Here is an 18,745-nt window from a genome sequence, read left to right on the forward strand (position 1 = left end):
TATTATAATAATAATAATAATAATAATAATAATAATAATGAAAAAGTCGTAGACCGTAGTTGCCATTTGTCACATCTGCAGTGAACATACAGACCAATGCTGCCAACGGAGGGTGTGCGACGACCCCAGTCATTGGTTCTCAACGTTTTCCCGCGATACTTCAGTGCGCTGCGCCTAACGTGGATTACAACTCGCCAGTTATAAACTTTAACTATTCAGAATGCAGATGTTAAAACTGATATTTAATATTTTTCAAGAATATTAATGATGCTGATGATGTTATCCACTACTTTGAATAATGTTAAAATAAAGTCGATTGACTTCCGGTATGTAACAACTTTTTTTACGGTGATGCTATAATGTTAAATATAGTATAAGGAGTTACTCTCTTGTCAATTTGGTCTGGTTAATAATTGGTGAAAAACGACTCGCAAAAAATAATTTATTCTCAAGGTTAGTGGTCCATTTCCGTTCCCCTATATGGGTATTTATAATCAAAATCCGATTGGAGAAAAAACAAAACAAAAGTATATGCATATTGCATATACACATTTATTAAATAATCAATGATATGTATAATTATTTTTTGATTTTTCCTTTACTTTCTTTGGATAAACATGTACCTATGTACATTATATTATTATGGTCCCAAAAAATTATTTAACTAAATCTTTAAAAAGTAGCCCTCCTGCAAAAATATTAATTGGGTTTCATTATGTTCGGGCATATAATTCTATACGATATTTATCATTTATAAACAATTTAACTAACTTGAAAAAATATATAAATAAAAAAACATTTTCCGCAATGTTTTTTAATTAAACATTTTTTTGTTATTTTTTCCGTAAATGCTAGTAATTCTACGAATTTTTTTAAAAATAAACATTTAACTTATTAATAGAATATTATGACGAGACCAACTATACTAAAAATAGTATTTAATTGAAATGAGATTTTTAAAACCTAATTATTATAAAACGATCATTGTGGTAAAATAAATATTAAAAAAAAAAATCCAATGGGATTTTTAAAATGGCGTGTATAATTTATATAGTCAATAGGTATTTTTTTTAATTGTTAGCTGACTTATTTTGAGTTATTTATAAGGCCTTAAGGGAGTTAACCCTAATATGTGAACCTACCGTAAATATCTAACTACAAAATAAAACAAAAAATACTTATTCATTCATCATAGAAATAAATGATAAACAAGATTACAAGAAACTATACATTAGGAATAATTTGCCTGCCAATTTTGCTACCAAATACAAAAATATTGTACCCTATGTACCTAAAAAATACTTGGTTCATAAACATAGATTTACCAATATCTACTATTGTCCGTTTCAACTGACCATAAGTGGGTCATTCGTTTCTACTCGATCACGCTTATAAACTTGGTTTAAATTACTCTCCTCTTTATTGGCTCTTTGCACACATTTCACCAAAAGTATCTACGACTTCCAACATATACTTTTTGATTATCCGTCCTTAGACTCCAAAGTCCAAAGTCTAATTAGGTTCAGTTCCCCTAATGGCTCTAATATAGTTATCCCCAATATCCCTCTCAACATTTTCTCACATACCATGTGCCTATCGTATTTTATCGTCTGCCGAAAACAGACATCCTAAAATTCACTTGTGTGGCAGAGTCTACGGGAGGGAGTGGGATTATTGACCACTACCCCCTTAGATCCGGGCCTTGCTTGTAGAGGTGCTATATGCCTATAATTTTAAATTTTAATAATGTATATAATAATTATGTATGGTTTTTGAAGTATCTGCATGTAGAGACGTAGAGTATAATATACCATAGGTAGTCACTAGTCTATAATTATTGATTTCTTACCTACAATTAATATACAAACTTAAAAACTGAAATACATTTATCTAGAAGAATATAAATTCAATAGTTTTATTAGTTTGTTTTATGAATTATAATGAATTTTAGACTATATTATAAAATTATTCAATTATTCCAAATAAGTCAGAACAGAACGAAGGAAAATATTTAGTTGTGCGTAGAAAGATTTGATCCATAAAATAGCGTTATGGAATATAGGTATATACAAATATAGCCATATAGTTATATAAATAGCACCATTACAAATTTAGTGGCACTAAGACCCAGTATACAATAACAGTAGTATGTCGCCATCTCGGCATACTTGAATGCTTCTCGAACAGTCGAACGTCAACTTACAAGTAATAATTAATAATAAGTAAGAAATGTAGAATGAATGGTGTATATAAAATACCATTTATACCAGCATATTATAAGAAGCTAAACGATGGGAAATTATGAGTAGGTAGTGCATGATATAAATCTAGTGCCAAAATATATTTTAGACTCGTAGTTCTGAAATTTGTTAAAAAAAACTCAAAGCTTACTCATATGATTATGTACATATATATTAAGATTTAAGAATAATTTATTGAACATTCGCCTAACATACTTTATTATTAAAAATCGTTTTTACTAATCTATACAGTAATACACTAATACCACAGAACATATGAAATCCATATAATATTATAAATTGTAATAGGTAGTTATTTTATCTATTAATATAAGTATAAGATAATTTATAATATTGATGTGATTTTCTTTAAAATATTTAATGAATGTTATGTACATTTAATAAAACTACTATAACTTGCTATACAGTGTATAATACTATTAATACTATAATAAGTGTTATATATTATACTATTTATAAATATAGGCATATGATATGTATATTTTGAAAAATAATACAACATATTCATATCTCGAATTCTTGAAATACATAATATATTAGGTATTACCACAAATATGTGTGTTTATACATACATTTTTATATGTTTTATAATTTTATATTATTTATGGGTATTACATGATTGATTGTTGGTAATTGGTATTTTACTATTTTTAAATTTTACAATTAAATTATTTAAATTAATTTTTGTGTGGCTATTTAGGAACCCATTTCTACTACAATATACAATTTAATAAAATAACAATTCTTGTATTTGTCAGAGGTTATATGATTTGGTAACACTGCGGCTATCTTTGCCGATAGCTTGAAAAAGAAAAAGAGTACAATGATAAGCTGATTTGTATCTTTTTACTATTAATTCTATATTTCATATTTCTATTAAATATTAATTAATAACTATTACATTTCATAGGTATTATTATTTATTTATAAAATAAACCTAAGCATTAAGCTAATAAGTTTAGTAGGTATTTACTATTCTTTTATTTAGTCTAAACTTAAGTAAAAATTATACCTAACATTATCATATTTTAGTTCTTAATATATGCTGATTGTTTGTCGCAATTATTCAGTACATTCGATTTAAATCAGTAAGTTTGTTAATATCACATTTTAAAAATAGGTATAAATGTATATGTTTATTGTTTACAAATGTGCAATTTTTAAACAAATAGTTTTTAATATTAACCTTTTATAACCCTGTGGTTTTATTTAAAATTAATTCAATAATTTATTTTTATTTAAATTGTGCTATTTGAATAGTTAAATAAGCAAAAATATTGTTTCACTTTAATAATCCAAATATTGCTTATTAATTATGCTAATTACGAATCATATTTAAGATTATTTATATTTAATCAGTCTTTTAATTTCTTGGTAAATAACATTTACACGTCACCCTATCAGCTACAATTTTTCCCATACTATTATTTTCAAAATCATAAATTTAATATAGGTATTACTAGTATTTAATAAATTTGTTTTTATATATGTATTTTATTTGTTATAGGCTTTTTATAATATGGATAATAATCATGAAACAGCAGCAACTAAACCAGAAGGTAAAACAAAATATTTTTAACTGTAGAATTATTGAAATACTTAGTACTATAAATTAATTGCACAATGCGAAAGGTTGCCTTTGAAAGGTGTTGACCTCTTAAAACTGTTAATATTTAGATCTTCACATATATTAGTATAATATACTATTATATTAATGTTGAATAGGTTTAATATAAATAATATAATAAATTAAAAGGTAAATTATTGGAATGATTTATTAAATTAAATAAATACATTTAATTCTAGGTATTCTCATTTAATGTATTAATTTTTTTATTTTTCCTAATATATATTATATTTTAATTAAATTAAAACTAGGAAGGTACTTTTATACTTTTATGACTGAAAATTGAAGAGTACCTCCTCAATAACCTCCTCCTGGTAGTGTCCACCCATCCTCACCTAGAGTTAGCTTCCATAGTTATTGATTATTTTAAGCCTTTTTGACTTGATAGTTAAATACTAAAATAACTGATGTTGTGATCTATGACAGGAACCTAGACAAAATTATACTTAGAGTGTCCTACAGTATTTAATCTATATGATAGTAGTTCACTCTTGCCTCGAAATATAATATGGGTATAGAACATAGGTATAACATCTCATTTATAAAAATACATATAAAATAAAGTTTTTGCAGTACTTTTTAATTATCACTCAACTACCATATGTATATAATGTATCATCCTACCACCAACGACTTAGGCATCTGTTGTCTGTTATCTAAAAATGTAACGTTTATCAATTAAATTTGTCTTGATCATAATATCTAACATCTAGATAAGTCTAATATGTAATTTATTTGTAATTATAAGGAAAATAATTAGTTGTTCAGATGGATCATAATATTCATATTATGTCCTATCTCAATCTTACTAAAATTCACCATAGCTAATTAGTATTCAGCAAAATCCATTGCATGCTGTTTGCTTATTTATTCAAGTCAATTCACCTACGATTAGGGTGACCAGATTATTAAAAAGAAAAACCGGGACAAATAAAATATGTTTCATAAAGATAAAATTATTTTGGATAAAACAAATGTATAATTATTAATTAGATAGGTATTTTAATTTGCAATATGAATTATGTAATTTTAGGATATATAATATTTTTAAATTTATTGTTAATCATATTTGGAATTTGATTTTACAAGTTTTAAAAGTTCATTTTGGTTTAAAACAAAATTATAAAATTTTGAACAGCTAATTTTAAAATTGCTTTAATTGACATTTAAATTTGATTAAAACTAGAAAACAAAAGATACCATTAAAAAAAATATAGCATGTATTTTAGAAGTCCAAATTATAAATTCCCAATGTTTTCAAAATATGTAACTAAACAAAAAATGTTACGCAAATCCAGTTTTCAACAAAATCAATTTTATTTTATTGGTTTAACTCAAAAACGAATTACTGTGTAAATACTTGAAACTTTTACTAAATGTTTTTATGATAATTTCTTATACATAAAATAATTTTCTAATTACGAGTATTTTAACTCTTATTCTGAGCTATTAACAAATTAACTTTTTTGTTATTTTATATGTCGATAAATGAATAAAAATTTAATACAGGGTATCCTTATGTTATTAATTTACTAATTAAGAGATTTTATAGTTAATAATTTATCTTCTCAATTTTTTTATATCTAAGATTTTAAAATTGATTACAAAGTTTTTCTATGAGTTTTTTAACCTAAATTTTCAAAAAAAATTCTACTGTAAATTCAAATTAATTTTAATGAGCGTTTGAAGTTCAAATTGTATGACATTCCGTACTCACTATTCACCTCTAATATATTTTTAAACAAAAAAAAAGTAAATACTTGAAATTTTCACAAAACAAGTATGATCATTTTTTAGTTTTAATCCTCAAGATACGGATATTAAGTTTTCACTTGAAAATTATTACAAAATTCTACATATTATTCTTACTTTTAATTAAAAATAAAAATACATAAGCACAATTTATTTTTATGAATATCTAAAGTTTAAATTTTGTTAAAATCATGAAAATTTATAAAATATGCAATTTTTCTAGCTTAAGGTATGAACATTTACTTCGAAGTCTTTCATAATTAGATCATCATTAAATTTAATTTATCACATCCATCATCTTAATCCACTCGACACTTACCATACAGCATAGCCCCCATTATTATTATTTAAAATGTTTATTTTGTGAAATGAATAATGATATTTTCAAATGTTCTGTCCTACATTCAAAATATGAGTTTAGACCCCTTAGTCAAACTCTATTCAAACAGAAACTTTCAACTAGTATTTATCTGTGTTTATATTTAAGTGTCAAAAAATGAGATTTATGATACTATTTTGATTCTTGTATAATTATTTATTTTTTATTTTTTATTTATTCACTCAAAGTTTATTTCTAATAAAAATAGTATCATGTTATTTATTTTATGTTTGTTTTTATATTTTTAGGTCTAGAACAAGATGAGTTAATAATTCAACAACACCGAGAAATTGAAAAGGAGGTTAATAAAGTGTTATCTTAAATATGTTATTGTTATAAAATATGTATTTATTTTACAATTTTGATTATAGATTTCTGATTCTATATTGTTAATTGGTGAAAAAGAAGAATTAACATCACTTGAAACCGAATACATCAATGATCCTGTGTACTTAACTAAAATTCAAGATCTAAATAAAAAGTACAAATGCATGAGACGTGCAAGACCAGATGGTAACTGCTTCTTTAGGTCATTTGCTTTTGCATATTTTGAATATTTGATAGACCATAATGAAGAATATAAGCATTTTAAAGAGCGTGCTCTAAAAAGCAAAGATGAACTGATCTCTTGTGGTTTTACACAATTCACATTGGAGGATTTTCATGATACAGTAAATTGGTATTCATTATTTATTTTTTAAATCAATTTTAACCAATTTTTTTTTATAATTTTATCTTAGTTTATGGAAGTGGTAAATTTGATTGGTGAAGGCCAACATGAAAAATTATATGATACTTTCAATATGCAAGGTTACTCAGACTATGTGGTAGTGTATCTTCGTTTGATAACCTCAGGGCAACTGCAAAAAGATGCTGAGTTTTATAAACATTTTATTGAGGGGGATCGGACTGTTATGGAGTTCTGTCACCAGGTAAAATTATGTTATCAGTTATAACTTTCTTTTTTGCTTGAATTGGAAAATAAAATAGATACATTATCAACCAACTCTTTTAGTTTGCTGTGTGATTAGTAATAGTAAGAATGAAACTTAAAAAGTTCTAATTGCCCTATTTTTAGTGATTTTTTGAGAAAGTTATATGGTGTGTGTTGAAATATTTTCAAAAAATTAAAAGTAATCTATTCTCTTTTGTTTTTCCAGTTCAAGCACTGCTACATTCTAGAGTAATAATTTAAACTAACATTATTATACTTTATTATTCAGGAAGTAGAACCGATGTTTAAAGAAAGTGATCATATTCATATTATTGCATTAAGTACAGCTTTAAATGTTGGAGTCCGAGTAAGATATATGGATAGAGGTGAATCATCTGAAGCTATTGCTCATGATTTCCCTGAAGGATCTCCAGTCTGTGTTCATCTTCTCTATAGGCCAGGCCATTATGATATATTATACAGTAGATAAAGTCAAATGTGATGAAATATGGAGTTATTTAATAATACAATCAAAGTTAACATCATTATATAGAAGGTCATTTTATTTAACTATATATATAATATATAATATATGTATATATATATATATATATATATATATAAACAAGTTGATAGTTCCATGTCTAAATTACTACAACTCATCAAATAATCAAATATCTTAAGCTCGATTAAATATATTTAATAACTTTTAAATAAAATAATTGTACACCCATTCTATAAATTTACATGTTTACAAATTATGTGTCTTAATGTTTTAACATTGTCTTAAAAGCATATAAATTGTTGTTTCTAATGTTTCTTGGTGATGTGCAATAATAATAGTTCTTTAATTTTGTTTAATAATTTTGAAAAAAAGACGTTAATTTTATTAAGATAGTGGTTCTATCACACAATTAAACCTTAATAGACAAAAAACAAATAATTTATAAAAGACAATTATACTTTTTAAAACATAGAACTTATTATTTTATTTATTAAATGATAATCAAATCAATTTGAAAATATTTAAATTTAATATTTGTCATATTAAAGTCTTAAAATAATATTTGAAACAGGTAAATTAAATACACTTATTTGTATAGTAAGTACATCATTGCATAACATATTGAATAAAGAGTAAAGACTATTGAAACTACAATCTACTTAATTAAAGTGAATAATCATTTCTTTATATTTGTTTAAATGACATTTTAAATTTAATATACTGTAAATTTTATAACAACCAAAATAAAGTTATATATTGATTAAATAGTTTGTTATTTTCAGTGCTTAAATTCGAAAACCATACAGAAGATCTATACAGAAAAATATTGCAAATAATAATTATTTAGGATCTTTATCTAAATTATGTAAATAAATAGTATGTTTTGTTCTAGTAAAAATTTCTAAATTATGCACTGTTTATATCAAGTCCAAACATCTTTTAATATTTACCATCATTTATATCATTTGATATCTTGGTAATTTAGAATTTTTTTTAAAATGTCATGTCCTGCAGCACAAATTATTGCCAAATTAAATATTTTTAGCTTAGCTTAATATCTTTTTTTTAGGTATAAATATTTTAGATCTTAATTTTGTTTTAAATGTTAGTTGCAAATACTTAATTTTAATATTTGTTTTAAATGTGGTAAAATGCTATTCAATTTTAGTTTTTTTTAATGAACTTCCTTATTGTACATTAAAAGTTAGATTAAATACTATAATTTATATTCTGTTGTCTTTTGATCTCATAATAACCTAGATTTTAAAATTGATATTAAGACTCTTGAGTTACAGTTTCAATATTATTAAACTTTTATAAAAGTACAAGCAATAATTTATATTTAATTAGTGTTCACTGTAAATACTTATGAACTTTATATTATGACATTTGAGTAAAAAAGAAAAAGTAAAAGTAGGTACTAGTATAGCTTAATTTATTATTTATCAATAAGGCAAGTATTTTTTTTCCTTATACCCATATATTATTTTACAAGACAATAATAAGTTTGTGATGATTGCTTAAATAAATTAGTTATATTAATTACAAGCCATTAATATGTTTATTGATTAATTGAATCAATATTTTTCATATTTAATGCTTTAATACAAATTTATTATAATCATTATACACTTATTGAATTATTGTTGTTATTCTTTAAAATTATCTTTTTATAAGGATGAATTAAATGAAAATATATAATGTACCGAGATGATATTGTTTAAATTTTAAACAAATAAAAGGAAATACTATAGTGATAATTTTTACATGTTAGTAATTTATGCTTAGTATGCATTTTTGTTCCAATGTGGTTCACTACTTCATAAAGTATGATATTCTTCCTGACGCTATGTAATATAATATAATTAATTGGTAATGTTTAAATAAATATAAGGATAAGGACAAAATAACATATCACTAGTAAGATTCAATTAACAAATCGTTAGAAATACCTATAATCACATAATTACTAAATCCTCTCTCTTATCAGCAGTTAATTGGTCATACAATAATAACAAAAATAGTATATAACTTTCACTTTTAAAAAGGCTTCACAGACTAACAAACTTTGTCAACCTTTCTGTCTGTTTCCATAACATTTGTCCTATATATTAATTTAAAATAATCACACATATTACATTACATTTATTTCCATATAGTTATTTTCTTTTTATTTATATAAATTCATTCATAATAATTAAAATAAAATATATCAACATTATTACGATTCAATATTATTAAGATTATACAGGTAGAAAGAAAGTATTATCGTTTATTGAACTCGTTTATATATATTTAAACATTAATAAGAAATAAGGAATAGAAATTTTACTCATGTGCTGTGCATATCTCAACTCCAATACTTAACTCTTCTTTTAATATTTTTATTTCTTATTCCTATTACAGTAATGCTCGAGCTTCCATTTATAGTAGTGTGTATAAGCCATAAGGGCACTTAAAAGTCTTATAATAAAAATTACCCATATTATTTTTAATAAAAAAAGAGTGAAAAAGTGGATACTGCTCTGCTTTACGGTAAGTGACGAATGGTTTGTGATATTGCTTTTAAAGTAATTTATTTTACTATTAGTTATGTCTACAGTCTCACGAATAATGTTTTAGAACTATAACTAATAATGAATATTGTTATTCATAATTTAAATATATATTTTTATCAAAATTCTATCTTCAAATCAAATGCATAAATTAAAACTTTCCATATCAATGATAATATCAGTATGACTTATGAATACATTTTCAATTGTAAATTATGTAAATTGTCATGATTTTGATGTCAACATTTGAACTATAAATTCTTTTAAAAATAAATTTGGCCTATATATTTTAAATATTTTCCCATATAAGTCCAAAAACTACTTATTTGGGATCTTATATCAAATTTTCAAAATTTTTATCCATATTTATGGAAATGGAGCTAAAAAAAAATTTAAAAATTAATATATTATTTATAAAAAAATTTAATAAAACATTTGGTCTCTATCATGTCTTTTAAGTTATAATTAATAAATTAAATGTTTTCATATTAAAAATATATCTTGAATTAACTCTCAACTAATTCAACTCTACTGTTTCTATTGTATTATTACATTAATTTCAGTAATTAGAATAATCCATTTTAATTTTTAGTACAACAATACAACATTGTTTGCACAAAAAATAGTAGTCATGACAAATGTGTACGTTATCGTGTATATACTAATTCACGTTTAAAAGGAACCCCAGTAGTTAACTTGGACACAAGACTATGGCTTGGATTTACTACACTGTAAGTATACAGTTAGTTGAATAATGTAATATGTAAATGGTATAAAGTATATACCAGTGCTTGGAAAGTTCTTAAAAAAGGAACTAATTCACCTTCACGTTCATCTTGGTAAAAGGGACTAAATCCTTTACTGTTCCTAAATAAAATTAAAAAACAGGTAAATTTTTATATTCTAATTGTTTTTAAATTTAACCATGATACATTGTTAATACTTAATAGTTATAACTTATACATACTTCACGTCTGTAAATATAACTATTACTATAATATTCATTAATCATTATGTATACAATGTATATTTTAAATATAGATTTTATTTTGCTTTAACATAAGGTTTTATTCATGTTAAAAATAGTTCTTTTAACACTGTAAATTATTTAATTACTATTATTTAAAAATAAAGGAACGAAATCCCAATATGTTATAAATGGAACAAGTTTCTTTGGAGTTTGAATGTTTTCCTTCCAAGCACTGGTATGTACACAATATACAATACATATATTCCCATTAGTAACTAATTTTCTTTTGCTGTAAGCCTGTAACTTTTATGTCCTAAGAAAATAACACATTAAATGCATTGCCGAGAAAATAATACTAACATGTTAATTTTTGGATAATTTGTCTTTTCTTTAAAAAAAAAAAAAAATTGTATTTTTAAAATCATAGAAAAAAGATAGATTCCATCAAAAATATTTTATTTTTTGTTAAATGAAATTGTAAACTATAAATCTGGATCCTTAATTCTCATAAAAACTGCTAAAAACTTGTCTCCGTTATTTCTTGTCACTTTTTTTCCTTCTTCTGAACTCTCATATAGTTTATCAACAACAGGATCATCTTTCTGCAAACAAAATTTAGTTAAATAGTTGTATAGTTGCAATTTAACAAGTTTTATCTGTATAAAATTACCAAGTCGTCATCTTCCACACGTTTAAATAAACCATGTTCAGAGAAATGTTTAACCATCCATTCGTGTAAATCTTTTACATCTGTAACTGTATACACTAGTGCCTAAAAAAAAAAAGTTTAAACAAAACAGTTCAAATAAACTATTGTTAGAAACATACTTCCTCAGCTAATACATAAGCGTACTCAGACAATGTAGTGTCATTGATGATTCTCCACTTGTGTTTAGATTTTTTGAAATGGGGGTCTGGGTAAAGAAAAAACATCTTTTTTATCTAAAAAAAAATAACTGTTTTAGTACCTACCACAATAATCATGAATTCAATTAGGTAACTTACTTGGCCTTTTTTAAAAAAATTTGGTAAATATTTGATTGCATTTGTTCTTATACATGCTATATTATCATAGCAATCGGGTTGATTGGCCCTAAGTGCTTTGATCCTCTCAATGACATATTGAGATACTTTTACTCTTATCTCCATCCCGAGAATCATTGAATCCGTAAACATGGGTGACAAAGTGACTAAAATATTGTTTAACATAAATTGAATAAATTGTTTAATTAATCAAACTAATTAACTTACCCAAAAGACCACCATAACCACATCCAATGTCCAACATTTCGACACGCTTGTTGTAAATGTTGGATTTTTCATTTGTTATATCCGGGTATAGTGTTGACCAATCATAAGTCTCTGGGCAACTAGGACTATTTAAAAAGAAATATTTTCAATTATTACTGAAATCATTATGTACCTAATATTTCTATTTGAAAAACAGAATTATATTTACTAATCAAAATCGTGATCAGCAATAGGATTTGAATGTGCTCTTTGCCTGTAGTACTTTTTTTGAGGCAAAGATAATTCTTGCTTCTCTGTCTCGACTTCGTTTAATGGTCGTTTTAGTTTTTCCATAGTTTATCCAAAACAACAGTAGTACAGTGGTTTTAACTTATACTTTTATTCAAACATAGGTATAGGTATCTATAGAATAGAATAACATCATGAAGAAAAAATCTATAATTTACAAAACTTAATAACTTTGCTGACCAATCAACTAAAATACAAATTTATTTTGGCTGTTACTAACCATTATATTATTATGCTAAAATTATTAAATAATACGCATAAATCAGTGATTGAATAAGAATAATTTTTAAAAGTTTAAATAACATAACATTATAACAACATTAACAACGTGCTTACGTGTGTGATAGTGTGTAACTGTGAAGTTGGAAACCATTATCTACTGATGTCTGATTCCACCTAATTATCATACAAGGTTTATAGATTATCATATTATACAATATACTTACTATCATAAGAATTATAATAAGGATTCACTGTGAGCACATTCGTAGTTTGGAAATTGCCTATATTAAACTCCTTAAAAATGGTATCTGTTACAAATCGCTTCACAATGTCGGTAAGTTTTATTTTATTTTTAGAATCAATCTTCATAAATACTAATTGGAATTAATAGTGTTGCTTAAACTGAGAAATTGGAGTTAAATGCTTGGAGAGAGGGTGGGTCAAACTAGTCTTGATGCTTCAATGAGGAAGGGTGTTGGTCGTTACATACCTAATTTATTAAGGTTCCCGTGGAAAAAAATAAAATTGTCAATGGTGTCTATGCTGATGTATTTCAGTTTTTCATTTGCTGATGTCAACATATTTAAATTATCCAGGTCAATAGTATAGCAGTAATACTACTGCAGTATATATACTATACCTAATAAAATAACGTCCTGACTCACTAATTCATCTATTTCATCATCGCCTAGCCGGAACCACTGAAACTATGAGTATGTAATTTGGTCAGTAGGTAGTTTCGATTTATGATAAAAAGACTCATTAAGAAATTATTTTTTAAAATTCATCCTATGAGGGAGTTAAAAAGTGTAAAAAGGGGTAAAAATAGAAAACGTTGTTTCTTTTTTTTTAATTAACATGCATATTTTGTAATACAAATAATAAAATATCTTTTACCTATTAGTATGTGTTTTTTATTTAACGGAGTTTAAGGAAGGCCAGGTGGCCAGGAAGGGTAAATCATCCATGGGCATTTAAATTGTCACGGGAAACGCCGTACAAGATCAGCTAATATAATATATGTATATATACAACATGCAATAGGTAGGCGATAAGATTTAAAATATAAATAATTAGGAAAACAATTTTTACTTTCTTTTTCATTTTGGCATTTTAGTAAGAACTTATCTATTTTTGTGTTTTCCACATTTCATAATAACACGTTTTAACGATTAGGATTTTTAGTTTTTGTCACGTAGTTGTAATTTGTGCAAGCTATACAATATTGTGCCATGTAAAAATAATCTTTTTATTATAAATTTATAATAGGTAATACATATATATATATTGTACTTGGTGATAATTTCAATTATCTACTGACCATTTGTTTATGAATTACAAAAAAAAAATCAAAAATCTATATTTTACGTTGGGAATTCCCAACTTGGGTTAGATTAGGTCAATATTTAAACCTCAAACACTCACAAAAATATTCATGGAATATTATGCTAATATTTTTTTAATTTCAATAATAATTCCGTATGAGGAATAAGTAATAACTAAGGAACTTTCTGTTCAATTTTTAAGTTTTTAGATCAATCAACAATTTTTAATCGACCTTTATAAACAAAAAATTTCCAATTTTTATAATTAATGTAACATACAATAAAGAGTTTGAGTATTTTGAAATAATGTACATAACATGTCTAGAAAATTTTAACATAAATGTTTGGTAAAAATGTAAGTCTTAACTATTTTTAAATTTTGAATTACCAACTAATACATTAATTATTATAAAATAAAACCAAAACATTTATTGAGGATGTTCTCATAAAAAAAATCACTGATTTTATAAACTCTTTTGATTGTTATCGATAATATGAGTTCATTTTAAAAACTACAAAAACGTGCATCATTTACTCACAAAATCCATTTTTTGACAAAAAGTTGTCTCGTACGTTGTCCTGTTACTTTATTACTTTAAAATAAGTATCAAACAATATTGTGATTTTTTATTTTATATAATCGTATTTTTAAAAATCAATGAATTCAGCTGATTTAAGTTTTTGACCAGAAAAAACAAAAGGGCACTTTTACATTGTTAAATCTAAGAAAATAATATATAGTTAATAAGTAATAACTGTCATCAATTATTTAATAGTATTAGGTTGATTGATGAATCACATAAGCATAAGCCATAAATGTATTTGAAAAGTAAAAATAAATACGAAATACTGACTCAATATCAGATTTATAAGTTATAACATAATATGTTATATATTATATCGATGCTTTTGTTTAATTTTTGGTAGGCAAAATGAGGTATTTTACAAAAAATTGTTAAGAATTCTTAATCACTAAATAATGCACCTGTTATGTTCTTTATAGGTTTAGAGTATATCTCAAATATTTTGATAAGGTCATTTTTAATAATGGATGTATTAAATTAAAATTCAATCATTGCATTCAAAAATTAATAAAATAAAATAAAATGTTATTTTTAGTAATACGCTATTTTTCATAATTGTTTTCAAAAACATCGTATATATAACATACAGCCTATGATTTTGCTCAAAAACTTCGAATCCCTTGAACACTCGTAAAACTGAAATTTTTTTGACAGGACCTCATAAGTCCTTAATTTACGCCGAGATAAATCCATGCTTCCTAGGCGGTGGTTTAAAAAATGCAATCTTGCATTGATAAGATTTTAAATTACTCTCCATACTTAATATTTAACGGTAAAAACTGCCAGAAATTTCCAAGTCTCTACGACTTACGATTAATATTTTTTGAATTACAATGTAATAACTTAAATCGTTTGAAGAATAATCATTAATATTATTCATTCAAATATTTAATTTTGTCAAAATTAGAATTTTAAATGTGTACCTTTATGTAGAAAATTATATTTATAGAAACTTAATGCAATAGAACAACTTATGTATTATTAAATTTTCCAGATATTTTTACATTTTTATTAAGTATAAAAATGTATCGCTATATTATATTTTTAGTGGGTAATGGTAAATATATTATTTTAGTCGTTTATAGGTTATAGTCGATTATAGATAAAATAATTATTTACTACTTCAGCATAACAAATATTATATATATATATATATATATATATGTATTATGTATATATGTATGACATAGGTACTTGTTTTGCAGCCTTGCAGGTAATTATCTAAATCCTATAAACTACATGATTGTAATTTTAATAGATTAAATTAATAATATTGTAACAAACAAAATAATAAATTAACAATACTTAATTATACATTTTATTTGTTATGCTAGTTGTAAATACGATGTACATTATATATAATAGGTAGATACCTATATATAGGTATATTATATTATAAAAGTTCCGTATACATAAGTTATACTTAAACTATATGTACTGTATTTGTTGTCACTGAATTTTTATTCTGTTTGTTAACATAAATATATACCTAATTAAATTAATATTTTAATGTCATTCGCTTAAAAGTGTTTTAATTATGGAACAATGGAAAGCCAAAGTAGCAATAGTAACTGGCGCCAGTGCTGGAATCGGTGAGGCAATTGTTGTCAAGTTGGTTAAGTATGGCGTTCATGTTGTAGCGCTCGCTAGAAGAGAAGATAAACTTAAGGTTATATACAATATATATACTCAGAAACTTACATTTTTTTAAAATAATAAGAACCACGTTAATCGTATATTCGTATATGATAATGTGAATGCATTTTATTATAATTTACTATCACTATTATATTCTACATTTGTCATTTATATAAAAATATAAATAATTATAATTGTAATATTTTCCCCTGTGCTGACCATATTTTTCTAAAACTAATAACCTATTTAGTTTTGGTAGTGTTTCTCACATGTGTCGTTTCAAAGAAGAAAAGAATAAAAAATTAAGAAGTAATATATACATAAAAAACAAGTACTTTTAAATTTCATATTCTAAACCGTAGTAACTCGACATAAATTTCCATTACACTATGCTAAATTTTAAGTAAAGCTAAAAAAATAAGTAAATGTCTGAACCTTAATTATGAGTTATGACTAATGACTAAATATGAATTGAAAAAATGTTTACTTACTATTTTTGATAAAAATCCTACGATAAAAAAGCATTTAAAAGTTAAATTATATTTTTATTGAAAACTGATAAATCATAAATATTTAAATATTTATTATATTTTTACTAATTATATACCTAAAAAATAAAAAAAAACATTTTGTAAAAATAATTTTATAACAATTATTAAAGGAATTAGCAGAAAGGCTAAATGGGAAAGGAAATGATTATGGAAAAGTATATATAAAAGTTTGCGATGTGACAGACGAACAAGCCGTAAAAAATGTATTTTTTTGGGTCGATTCTACACTGGGAGGTGTTAGCATTTTAATTAATAATGCCGGAACCGTAATAGTATCAAGTCTTCTAAGTGAGAAATAATATATTTATATTTACTTGATCTCTTTTTATTATACATTTTACATTATTAATTGATTTAATAAGATGGAAAACTGGGAGATTGGCAAGATATGATGAATTTAAATGTTATGGCGTTAAATGTTTGTTCAAGGGAAGCTTATCAATCAATGACGAGAAATAAAATCGATGGTCATATTATTCAAGTGAGCAGGTATAGCTATTATGTTAAAAATTATAATTTATTATGATTAATATTAATAATTTGTGATAACACGTGTAGAAAATACTTAATACAAATGTTCTAAGCTAAAAAAATAATAATTACCAAATCATTATATATTATTTTATATTAATTTTTACTTATATAATACAGTACTGCTGGTCGTAGTATAATACCATACTTTTCAATGAAAATGTACAATGCTACAAAACACGCAGTCAGGGTCTTATGCGAGGGACTTCGTCATGAACTACAGTTAGTAGGTTCAAAAATCAAAGTTTCTGTATGTAAAAATTAAAAACAATTTTTTTATCACATTTATAAAATATGTATTTTAATATTTTAACTTTTAAGAGCATAAGTCCGGGAGCAGTTTCAACAGACCTTTTAATAAATATGTTTGAACTTATTAAAGAACCAAATTCAACAGTTCAACTAAATAATATAAACGCACTTGAAACTGAAGATGTTGCTAACACAGTCATAAGTATTTTAGCTACTCCGCCAAGTGTACTAGTAAGTTATTTTACTGGGTATTTACACTATTCATATAAGTATTACTAACAATAGGTAATATAATATCCAATTTTCAAATAAAAGTAATTATTAAGAAAATTAAAAATCAATTAAAAAATTGACATAATAATATCAGTTCTAAGTTTCTCATATTTTTGATAATCATAGACTAACAATATTACTTATTAGTATAATATTATTTTATTTTTATTTTAAAATTTCCTATACATTGTTATTTACATAAGAACTAAGCAGTTACCCATTTCCCATTAGTCATTGTACATATTTGTATACAAAGTTGCTTTACTAAAATAATTAAAATTTAATTAAGGATATTATTTAACATAAAAAATATAGTGTTCTTCATCGCATTCGTATTTATTATTAGATAGCTGAAATTACTATCGTGGCTAATGGATCAACAATACAACCACATGCCCAACCATCGCCTGCAGTTGTGGAAAACTTATTAAAATCATAAAAATATGTACCATAATTACAAATATTTATCAGCTATATTATAATATTATAAAACTTAATAATTAAAAAAATAAGATAATGCAATGTGTTTTTTAAAATTATTTATATTTGATGCCATCATTGGCTCAAGTATAGTAATAAGCTACTTATGGTAATTATATCACTAATAACTTTTTTAAGATAATAATCCTATTACAGAATTAAAGGTTATTAATTATTATATTATAAACAAGTTACGTGTATACTATTTAAACATAGTCTGCAACCGATTAACTGATAATGCATAAAGCATAAAGTTAAATGCTTATTTTTTACGAAACAGATCTAATCCAAATATTCCAGCCTTGTTTTCCAATCTCAGAATCCCAAGTGAATTATTTTGACCATAATTATGTTTAGTGGGTATTGA

The 18,745-nt window shown here is 24.4% G+C and overlaps 3 protein-coding genes across 9 annotated transcripts; 2 read left to right on the plus strand and 1 right to left on the minus strand.

Annotated features, from left to right (window-relative positions):
• Positions 1 to 3,107: 3,107 nt before the first annotated feature.
• On the plus strand, positions 3,108 to 7,501 carry LOC132923367 (ubiquitin thioesterase otubain-like). 6 transcript variants are annotated; one of them, XM_060987320.1, is made up of 7 exons: positions 3,110 to 3,226; positions 3,294 to 3,349; positions 3,769 to 3,820; positions 6,268 to 6,320; positions 6,391 to 6,690; positions 6,760 to 6,951; positions 7,243 to 7,501. In XM_060987320.1, exons 3-7 carry the CDS (start codon positions 3,781 to 3,783, stop codon positions 7,441 to 7,443), a joined length of 786 nt encoding a protein of 261 aa, XP_060843303.1. In that variant the 5' UTR covers positions 3,110 to 3,226; positions 3,294 to 3,349; positions 3,769 to 3,780; the 3' UTR covers positions 7,444 to 7,501. The 6 variants fall into 6 exon arrangements, with proteins under 6 accessions (XP_060843306.1, XP_060843303.1, XP_060843302.1 ...); XM_060987322.1 differs by having other exon boundaries at positions 3,116 to 3,222; XM_060987323.1 differs by lacking the exon at positions 3,294 to 3,349 and having other exon boundaries at positions 3,108 to 3,222.
• Positions 7,502 to 11,422: 3,921 nt separating this feature from the next.
• On the minus strand, positions 11,423 to 12,977 carry LOC132923368 (tRNA (guanine-N(7)-)-methyltransferase). Of its 2 annotated transcripts, none has more exons than XM_060987327.1 (7): positions 12,859 to 12,977; positions 12,443 to 12,636; positions 12,235 to 12,359; positions 11,989 to 12,173; positions 11,812 to 11,925; positions 11,654 to 11,755; positions 11,423 to 11,585 (listed from the first exon to the last, which is right to left on the minus strand). In XM_060987327.1, exons 2-7 carry the CDS (start codon positions 12,565 to 12,567, stop codon positions 11,466 to 11,468), a joined length of 771 nt encoding a protein of 256 aa, XP_060843310.1. In that variant the 5' UTR covers positions 12,568 to 12,636; positions 12,859 to 12,977; the 3' UTR covers positions 11,423 to 11,465. The 2 variants fall into 2 exon arrangements, with proteins under 2 accessions (XP_060843310.1, XP_060843309.1); XM_060987326.1 differs by having other exon boundaries at positions 12,743 to 12,877.
• Positions 12,978 to 15,981: 3,004 nt separating this feature from the next.
• Positions 15,982 to 18,420, plus strand: LOC132923366 (farnesol dehydrogenase-like). Its single transcript, XM_060987318.1, has 6 exons — positions 15,982 to 16,322; positions 16,953 to 17,130; positions 17,205 to 17,331; positions 17,494 to 17,623; positions 17,695 to 17,856; positions 18,245 to 18,420. The coding sequence occupies exons 1-6, from the start codon at positions 16,191 to 16,193 to the stop codon at positions 18,335 to 18,337; spliced, it is 822 nt and encodes a 273-aa protein (XP_060843301.1). The 5' UTR covers positions 15,982 to 16,190; the 3' UTR covers positions 18,338 to 18,420.
• The last annotated feature ends 325 nt before the right edge of the window (positions 18,421 to 18,745 follow it).

This window comes from Rhopalosiphum padi, chromosome 2 (assembly GCF_020882245.1).
Source record: "Rhopalosiphum padi isolate XX-2018 chromosome 2, ASM2088224v1, whole genome shotgun sequence".
Classification (NCBI taxonomy): domain Eukaryota; kingdom Metazoa; phylum Arthropoda; class Insecta; order Hemiptera; family Aphididae; genus Rhopalosiphum; species Rhopalosiphum padi.